Source organism: Fragaria vesca, linkage group LG3 (genome assembly GCF_000184155.1).
Source record: "Fragaria vesca subsp. vesca linkage group LG3, FraVesHawaii_1.0, whole genome shotgun sequence".
NCBI classification, from domain to species: domain Eukaryota; kingdom Viridiplantae; phylum Streptophyta; class Magnoliopsida; order Rosales; family Rosaceae; genus Fragaria; species Fragaria vesca.
The window spans coordinates 11279118-11289875 of NC_020493.1; the positions used below are offsets into that span (position 1 = coordinate 11279118).

General features: G+C 39.5%; 1 protein-coding gene across 1 annotated transcript; it reads left to right on the forward strand.

Annotated features, from left to right (window-relative positions):
• The first annotated feature begins 994 nt into the window (after nucleotides 1-994).
• LOC101300234 (uncharacterized mitochondrial protein AtMg00810-like) lies at nucleotides 995-1780 on the forward strand. Its single transcript, XM_004295638.1, has one exon. It carries the CDS (start codon nucleotides 995-997, stop codon nucleotides 1778-1780), a length of 786 nt encoding a protein of 261 aa, XP_004295686.1.
• The last annotated feature ends 8978 nt before the right edge of the window (nucleotides 1781-10758 follow it).

The following is a 10758-nucleotide window of genomic DNA, read 5'->3' on the forward strand; positions in this document are numbered from 1 at the left end:
ACACACTATTCATGTTCCCCCCTCACAAACCATTCATTCTACTTCATCTAATTCACAATCACCTTCCCATGTCTCTTCACGTTCATGCACACTTAATACCATTAACAATTCACCTACACCTCCCATCACAAACCACCCAGACACACTTCATACACACACGCAGCCTGCTCCTCCCATAATCACTTCTTCTGATGCTAACTTGAATGATGTTGGTGACTCAAGTCAGGTACTTTCGACCACTAATGCTCATTCTATGCAGACTCGTTTCAAGGATGGGATCATTAAACCTAATCCCAAGTATGCATTACATGTTTCACTAATCAATGATGTTGCAGAAATGGAACCTACTTGCTACAGTAAAGCAGCAAAATGTGAACATTGGCGCCTTGCCATGGAGGATGAATTTCGAGCACTTGAGAGAAATGACACTTGGGACCTGGTTCCTCTTACATCGTCCATGAACGTCCTTCCCAACAAGTGGATATTTAAGATAAAAAAGAAGGCAGATGGGAGCATTGAACGCTACAAAGCTCGACTCGTTGCAAACGGATTTCATCAACAAGAGGGCATTGATTTTTCAGAAACTTTCAGTCCTGTAGTGAAGCACTCCACAATTCGATTAATTCTTGCTCTTGCTGTTACTAATGGGTGGCACATTAGACAACTTGATGTACATAATGCCTTCTTACATGGACACTTGACAGAAGAGGTCTACATGAAGCAACCTACTGGCTTTGCTAACTCTGAATTTCCACATCATGTTTGCAGATTGAAACGCTCTCTTTATGGTCTCAAACAAGCGCCAAGAGCTTGGTTCCAATGATTTGCTGACTACTTAGAAGGTCTTGGGTTTCAAGAGTCACTCTCAGACTATTCGTTGTTCACATATGCCAACAATGGTGTTTTTCTCATTCTTCTGATTTATGTGGATGATTTATTAATTACAGGCAACAGCAGCCATCACTTGTTTTAGCTTATTTCTGAGTTGGGAAAAATGTTCTCAATGAAGGACCTGGGTCGCATACATTACTTTCTTGGCATTGAGGCTACCTACGATGGTCCATCTCCTTATCTTACTCAGAAAAAGTACATTGTTGATCTTCTGACTCGGACAAAAATGCTTGATGCCAATCCATGTGCTACACCAGCTGCTACTGGTCAAAAACTCAGTCTTCATTCCGGCAAGAAACTCTCTGATCCAACTGAGTATAGAAGTGTTGTTGGCGCCCTACAATATCTCACCCTTACACGCCCAGACATTTCTTATTCTGTCAACCAAGTTTGCAAGTTTATGCATTCTCCCACCACCATACATTGGATAGCTGTTAAACCCATTTTGCGCTATTTAAAGTTCTCTCTTAATCATGGCCTCAAGTACCAGCCTAGCTCTCTCTTCATAAGTGCATATTTCGATGCGGATTATGCAGGTGATCCTGACAATCGTCAATCCACAGGAGGCTACTGTGTGTATCTCGGGCCTAACTTGATTTCATGGAGCTACAAAACCCATCGTACTGTGTCTCGTTCCTGTGCTGAAGCAGAATACCGCCAACTTGCTTTTACTGCAGCTGAGATTTCGTGGTTAAGGTCCATGTTTTGTGATCTCAGCCTCTTCTTGCAATGTCCACGGATTTGGTGTGATTACCTATCAGCTATTGCCATTGCGTCAAATCCGGTTTTTCATGCTAGAACAAAGCATGTGGAGGTTGATTATCATTATTTCAGAGAGAAAGTAGTTAACAAAGAGCTGGAAGTTCGGTTTGTCTCTACTACTAATTAGATTGCAGATATCTTCACTAAGGGATTGTCTTCATCACGTTTTCATTTTCTGGTTTCCAAGCTTCCTGTTCTTCCAAGATCACTCAGCTTGCAGGGGAGTGATCAACCAAAAGTAACAGAATTGAATACGAGGCTATCTACAACAGCAGATGAGGACTCTCCAAGTGTGGATATGATTAGATAATAATCTCATTTATCAGATACATCTCTTGTAACTGTTTAGATTAGCTTCTCATAGAGTTGTATTTATCTCTTGTACATGAGATCTTTATCTTGTGCGTACTGTTCAATATATAAACACACGATAGTCAGGCTGAATGGACAAGCCTTGACATTTACCAAAGTATTATTCTCTGTCAGTTCGTTTACAGTAACCGAGTTACCAGTGACTGAAATCCAACGACCATAGAAATTTCGGTAACCGATGACCGGAATCTGACAGTCAGAGAAATTAATCCAGCAACTAGTGACCGAAGTCCGGTAAGGTTTCCGCAAAGTTTTCTCTCTCTTCCACTTTCTCTCTATCTCTCTGCATGTTTAAAAGGTGAGGACAAAATAGTTTTAAAATAATATAATTTGTTAAGAATTTAGTAAAAATTTGTTCATTTAGGCGCTAAAAAAGTTTTCATACATTCAAATGGGGTCATAAAAATGATTGCATTAGAATGGGCAATGAGGGGTTAAAATTAGTACTATATAGACATTTTCCCATATATTTATATAACAGATAATATTATACATAATTTTTTTTTTTTTGATCCAAAGACATTAGTTTTATTTATCATAAATAGGTACAACGACATGAACACGATCCTCCTGCGGGAGATATATAAGAAATGAACATGTAAAACTACGTAGTAGACACTAAGCAATCTCTATACTAAAGGGCATGGGATAAAGCGCTATGATCAATCTTCCGTTATAGCAAACGAAACAAGTAACTAGCCACCGAAACACAAGGAGGAAAAGACAAGTCCTCAACCTATCATTATTGACTACTTCCAGGACCACCCTACGTATAGGGGGCTACCCTAGAGCATCAACCACCCTAGTTATAACTAGTTATAATAGGCCTAGCCCTTCTACCATGGTCCAAGCCCATACCACACCCTCGCCCTACCATTGCCACCTCTACTGCCAAGTCAGACCAGCGCCAAGTTGTCGTCGCCGTCTGACCCACACCAGCCAACATTGATCGCCATCGCCACCAGCCACCTCTTCACCCTAGTTACATCCAGATTTAGAACAGATTACAAGTCTCCCTCTTTAACTTGCAAACATCGATCCGATCAACGCGACCGAAACCAGCTTGTAAACTCTGAGTTCCGCCTTTCTCCGTTCCAGCTCTACGACACCATAGGCACCTCTAACCTCCCCCTGCAAACCCAACTAGGACACGGCTTCCAACCAATAGATAGGAGAGAGAACCGTATTGATCTTCAACTCGAAGGAATTTCTCCAACACTACTTGTCCGGCCATCTTGCGTACACCGTTAAGGCTAGTGGCCATCGATGACTACAAGCACAGCCGGACATGCTCTCGATCGGAATCTGCCTTCTCTAGCTGTCTAAGGTTTTTGAGAGAGAGCGGCGCTAACGATAATACAGAGTCCTAATACATGGATATAGGGTTAAGAGCCACGAACACTACTGATATACTGTGCTTATATATGGTTAAAATAACCTTTTACTGAACTAATGGTATTTTTTTTATTTTTAGAATAGATTAAAGGGGAATTTCCCATTTCATACTAATTATAGGGGATTATTGTGCATTCCAATGAAAACTTCTTTCTCATGCCCATTTGAACAAATCTTAGAAAAAGACAGTTTTGTCCTTCATAAATATCAACTCTCTCTCTCTCTCTCTCTACATATGTGACCGGAATCCGTCAGTCAGAGAAAATCCAGCAACTAGTGACTGAAGTCTAGTAAGGCTTCCGCAAAGTCTTCTCTCTCTTTCACTTTCTCTCTCTATGCATGTTTAAGAGGTGGGGGCAACATATTTTTAAAATAATATAGTTGGTTAATTAAGACTTTAGTAAAGATTTGTTCATTTGGGCGTCAAAAAAGTTTTCTTCCCTTCGTATGGAAGTTGTGTACTGATTTGATTTGTGGATAGGTACACTCAAGCCTCAAAGGGGATGCGGAAATTTACAGCTATGTTATTAGTTTTTTCATAATATTTTTTTGAAAATATCAACAACTGTATCTTCAAAAGCTTTTTGGGCTCATAGACTAATCCGCGTTGAGGGGTAATGTCAGAACGCTTCCTCCCCTGGCCACTAAAGATAAATTGGGATTTGACTCCAATTAGCGTCGATGAGATTCGAACCTAGGTATGGGGGTTGCACACCAAGGCTCTTACCAACTCGATCACATGTGGTGGTTCATAATTCTTTCTTGGTTTTTAGTTTTAGCTAGATTGTCCGTCTTTTTTAACCTAGTAGACACTAAGCAATCTCTACGCTGAAGGGCATGGGATAAAACACTATGATCAATCATCCGTCATATCAAACGAAACAAGTAACCAGCCACCAAAACACAAGGAGGAAGGGATAAGTCCTCAACCTATCATTATTGATTACTTTCGGGACCACCCTACTCATAGGGGGCTACCTCAAAGCATCAACCAACCTAGTTATAAGTCAAAACATAAAAACTAAGTAAAATGCTCTAGACCCACAAGCAGCCTAGTCTATACTAATAAAAAGCAAAAATAAAACAATAACTAACACCAGGGCCAATTGTCATACCTTAATTTTCGAAGGATAATTTTCAAAAATTTAGACATGATATATCTCAAAATCTTAAAATCCCAAAACCTGCTCAACAACTTCCAAACTAAACTCAAATGCTGGAAGTGTAAATGTCAACAAAACTCAACAACTGAGTTAAACATTACATCTCTTTAATTATATTAACTTCAAAAGTCTAGTAAAATAAGGACGTTTACATAAGCTTAAAAACAAACTGCATAATATATAAATAAAATGTACATCATCTAAAACGCAGCTACTAAACCTCTGCCTCAACCCTGCTGATCATCACCTGCAGGTCTAACCCCTGCACCATGAATTGGTGCACCGGGTTGTAAACAACAAACCCGGTATGCTAAAAAGCCCATATGAGTAACTCCCAAAAATAACTCAATCCAACATCACATAAGATAAAACCGGTAATTCCTGCTTTAGAACTTAGTTCAGGAATCGGCTCAAACAAGAAAATTCAAAAGAGAGTAAATAAGAAAACACAACAATTTCCAAAATAATCAAAATCATAAGTGAATCCTGCAAAAATGATAGTTCAGGAATTCCACTAAAAATCACACAAATAAGATTGAAAATCTCCTGCATTAAGCATAGTTCAGGAAATACTCAAAACAAAGAATTTAATTGATAACAATTAAGAACAATGTTAAAACCACATAACCAATACTTTTACAAATATACATGTACCCATAAGTCCAAGATATTAATAAATACCTCTTAGGGCCTACAACAACAATTTATGTACCCATGAGTCCCAGATACCTTTAGTTACCTCCCATGACCTACACCGACAGACGAACTAGAGCTCTATTCCTAACCATAACCAATCACTTGGCCAAAGGCTTGGAACCCAGTTTGACTGTCCAATATCCAATCACAAAATAATAATAGCATCATAACCGTAATCAATCACTCGATTTAAAGGCTTGGAACTTGATTTGACTATTTAAACAACAAATCAGAATAAAGTATAATCATCATAACCGTAACCAATCACCCGATTAAAGGGTTAGAACCCGGTTTGACTATCTAAACCACAAATCACAATATAATAAAATCATCATCAATCAACACAAGGAGCACATCATAAAAATTATATCATTCCACATAGATATATTTATACGAACAAACATAGATATTCCCACAAGAATAATCTATCAATAGCTAAAAACATTATGATCACATGAACCTTAAAAATAATCATATAATAAATAAAAAAATCATCACAACCATCATCATAATCATCATCATAATTATCATCATCATCACAACCATCATCATTTTGACCATAAATAATTGGTCCCAAAATGAACCTTGGTGAGATTTATTCACCTATATATTCCCGCTGCGTCTTCACCAAAAACACAAGGAACAAGCTCACTCACAACTCCACAAGCTACCTAATTAGCACAAATTATAATCTTATTAACCACTCAATAAGAAACAAAGTACCTTTAACCAACCCTTAGCCTAAAGGTTGCCCAAAAGAGGGCAATCCTTCCTCCGAGACCTCCCAAGGTCGTCGGACACTCAACAACCTATCCAAGCTGCTTCCAAGTTCAACTTCCAAAGTTTACGACCTAACAAACACTAAGAACAACCTAGCACCTAAGATGCAAAAACCAAATCAACAATTAGACTTCACACACAACAACACACTAGTAACTACAAGGACTAGCTAACACGGCAACCAAAGCCCCTACACTGCCTAGACGCGCTCCCATGCGTCGCCACAGGCAGAGGCGAGTGAGCCCCACGCGCCTCTACCAACTTCAAAATTTGGGAAACTCACAACATGAAGCTTGTAAATTGAAGCATGGTGAACAATTTTAATACCTAAGGTTTTAACCGATTCGGTCGGAAACAGCCGGAAAACACCACGAAACACCAATCCAAAATCAAACTTCAAACCTGCAAATCCGGGCTCAAAACCTCAAAAACTTGTTTCAATCTATGCCTAGCCATAACTAGAAGGAGGAGAGGACCCAAACTCACCTAAGAAGGCCCCTCGTCACCGCCGTAAACGGTGGTTCTGATTGGTGACACAGCAGCTCCCTTTTCTGGCCAACAGCTCCGTTTCCGGCGTGCAACACCAGCCCATAATTGAAGGGGCGTCCGTGTGAATCGAACGAGACCGGCAGCGTCTTTATTGGTGGCCAGAAAAGAAGAAACTCCGATAAGACCGCAGCAGCTCCGCCTCTTCGTGGCGGCGTCTAGACGGCGAGACGACGAGCGTCCGTGTGAACCCAACGGGATCGGCGACATCCAATTTGGTGGCCGAACGGAGGAGAACCGAGCCGGAGAAGAGAGAGTGCGGGAGGAGGATCAGGAGAGAGGAGAGAGAAAGTAAGGCTGCTAGGTTTCCAAAAATAAAACCCACCACTTTCTATTTATATATCTTCCAAAATCGGAAACTAACTTCTTTTTACCGTAACTTTTTCATACAATATCCGTTGAAAGCGTGTCGCATGTCTACGAACTCGTATCGCCAAATTCTACAACTTTCACGAAGGAAGTTTTTGCAAATAACTTACGGAAAATAAAGTCAACTTTTAGCCACTTAAAACAAACACCTAAAAATAAACTCCCGAAACTTCAACTTCGCATAAACCAATAATAATTTTCATAAATAATCCTTCACTAAATCCGGAAATAATACAAGGAAATTGAAATGAAAATCTAGGGTATTACACCCATAAAGAGCCCCAACCCAATTACTTGCCCACAAGAAGCCTACAAAACAAGCCTAAAACCTAAAGATCTGATCAGATGGCCTACCACGGCCTAAGCCCATACCATGCCCTCGCCCTACTGTTGCCACCTCTGCTGCCAAGCCAGACCAGCGCCAAGTCGTCGTCGTCTGACCCACATCGGCCAACGTCGATTGCCATTGCCACCAGCCACTTCCACTAGTGGAAAAAAAAGGCTTAAGCGATGGGTAAATTTTGTTGCCTAAACTCTAAAATTTGTTGCCTAAACGCTTAAGCGATGAAAAATTTGTCGCTTAAGATTCGTCGCATATGACACGTCTCATAGGTTCTTAAGCGACAAAAATTTATAGTTTGTTGCATAAATGCCCACCTAGGCGACAAAAGCCATGTTGTCGCCTAAATACTTATGCAACGAACATAGTTCTCTAGGGCGACAAAATATTTCGTCAGTATGGTGTTTACAATATTTTTAAATCTTTTTTGAGTTTAATTTTCTTTTAGTTTCTTTTTTCTTTTTTTGTTCTTTTATTCCCACACCAAACACCACCACGCACCGCCGCCACCGACCTCTATCCACAAAACCCACTGTCGAGCTCTCTCACCAAAATAAAAACTGTCGGCGCCCTCCGTCACAAAATAAACCAACAATTACATTCACAATTCCCTCCACAACTCTCCAATTTCATTCAGAATTTCATACTCCCCTCAGACAGTTCTAATTCAGCCCCACCTCCTCCTCCTACGCCGCCACGTACTACCACATTGTGAACCCGACAAGAGACGACTTCCCTTGTCGAAACCGAAATCGAAACTGACCCAGTGCAAAACCACATACACCCATATAAATTTACACTAAATACATAGATTCAATGTGAAGAAACAAGCGCGGATTCGTATATTACCTCGCTCGTCGACGACATCGAGGGTGTAGAGAGCGATTTGGTTCGACTCTAGGAGGCAGCGGCGTCGAGGTGAAGGAGTTGGACAGAGCAAAGGGTTGGGTTAGGGTACGATCCAGAGAGGGAGGAGGCCGGATCTGGTGGAGAGGGGCTAGGTTTTGAGGAAGAAGAAGAAGAGGAGAGAACGACGAAGAAGAACATGAAGTGGGAGAGAGCAAGGGGTTGGGTTAGGGTACGATTCGGAGAAGGAGGAGACCGGATCTGGTGGAGAGTGGCTGGGTTCTGAGTTTATAAAAGATAAAATGAGGCTTTGAAATTTTTCAAAATATTTGGTTTGAAAATTTCCTAAATTTTGACGGAAGAGGTTTGACCGTCTAAATAATTGGACCTATGCGACAAAATTGATAGCTCACATCACCTAAGTAAGAAATATTATAACTTTTTTTTACATTAAAACATTATTTACATCATAAATCTACATCACTTAAATCTCTCAAATTTTTAAAGAGATTAATTAGCCTTGATTCCATCGAATATGAATGGAAGTATTGAAATATGAATTGAACGTTCACTTTGAAAAATTAACTTAATTAGTCTGCTTAAATATCTATCTACATTAATAGAATGAAGTTAATATTTATACTATTAAAATGTTTTTTATTTATAATAAAGCTAAATGGAAGCAACACATTCCTTTTAACATTCATTGTGTTTCTGAAATTTTTAAAATTTATTCAGGATGAGTTAATGAACTTTCCCGAAAAAATATTCGTTTTACTAATTTGTATGTGGACTAAATTAACCGCTTTTATTAGGGCATAAACGATACCGGAAATACGTGATTTTTTAACCTTAGTCATATTTCATTATACCGATCACATCTTATTTCACAAGATTTTTGAAAAGTTAGCTTTCTTTATATAGTTGGTTCACACACATGTACACTTCCATATAACCTACGAAACAAGTTATACTACTTTAGTAAGCACGTTGTGATTCTAATAAATAAAAACAAAATTTCCAAAAATATCGTCAAATAAGATGAAATCAGTATAGTAAAATACAACTACAGTAAAAAGTTTCATCTATTTTCGATAATATTTGAATCTCGACAAATGCGGTCAACCCTAAATCAACATCACGTATCATGCGAAAACGCTATTATATCCCTTTATGGCCTAGTTTTGTTGATTCTTCCACACACACATTCTCACATGAATGAGATGTAACCACCTATGTAAAATTTTTGGAATGTTTACCTCCCGACGATAGGACTCCTCATAGGGAAACATAAGCCTAAATAGGGTTGACCTATGTAAAATTTTTGGGACGTTTACCTCTCGACGATAAGACTCCCCATAGGGAAACATAAGCCTAAATAGGGTTGACTGCTTTTATCGGGACCTAAACGTTACTAAAAATACGTGATTTTTTAAACCTAGCCGTATTTAGCTATACTGATCACATCATATTTCACAATATTAAAAAATTGAAGTGATGCAGAGGATATAAATAAGATTGCACTTAAGCGACGGAAATATTTCGTCTCTAAAGTCAAAAAGTTCTGTCGCTTTAGTCTAAAACTAAGACGACGAAAAGTTAATTTGTCAGTTAGGTGAAGGATATCATGTGACAAACATTTTCATCGCTTAAGTGTTAACATTTTCGTTGCTACATAAATCTTCTGCGACAAAATCCATGTTGTCGCCTTAGAGGGACTTGTGGCGACGAAATTTAGGCGACAAAAACATTTCGTCGCCCCAGAAAATTGTAGCGACGAAATATGTATTTCCGGTGACAATATTTCTTTTCGTCGCTTAGGATTTACTTAAGCAGCGAAATGTGAAGGTGTCCGTCGCTTAAGCCTTTTTTTTCTACTAGTGAATTCCTAGCTCTAGTTACATCCAGATTCAGAACAGATTACAAGTCTTCCTCTTCAACCTGCAAACATCAATCAGCTCTAGTTACATCCAGATTCAGAACAGATTACAAGTCTTCCTCTTCAACCTGCAAACTTCAATCCAATTGACGCGACCGAACCCAGCCTACAAACTTCGAGCTCCGCCTTTCTCCGTTCCAGCTCTACAATACCATAGGCACCTCCAGCCTCCCTTACAAACCCAACACCGACACAGCTTCCAGCCGATAGATAGGAGAGAGAACCCTGTTGATCTTCCACTCGAAGGAATTTCTCCAACACTACCCGTCCGACCATACCCGCGTACACCGTCGAGGTCGTCGACGGCTACAAGCACAACCGGACAGGCTCTCGATTAGAATCTAACTTCTCTCACTCTCTAGGGTTTTTGAGAGAGAGAGACGTTAACGATAATACCCATTTCATACTAATTATAGGGGCTTATTGTGCATTCCAATGAAAACCTCTTTCCCATGCCCATTTGAACAAATCCTAAAGAAAAAAAAAGTTTTGTCCTTCATAAATATATCAACTTACTCTCCTCCCATTTCATACTAATTATAGGGGCTTATTATGTATTCCAATGAAAACCTCTTTCCCGTGCCCATTTGAACAAATCTTAAGAACAAAAATAGTTTTATCCTTCATAAATATCAACTCACGTACTCTCTCTCTCTCTC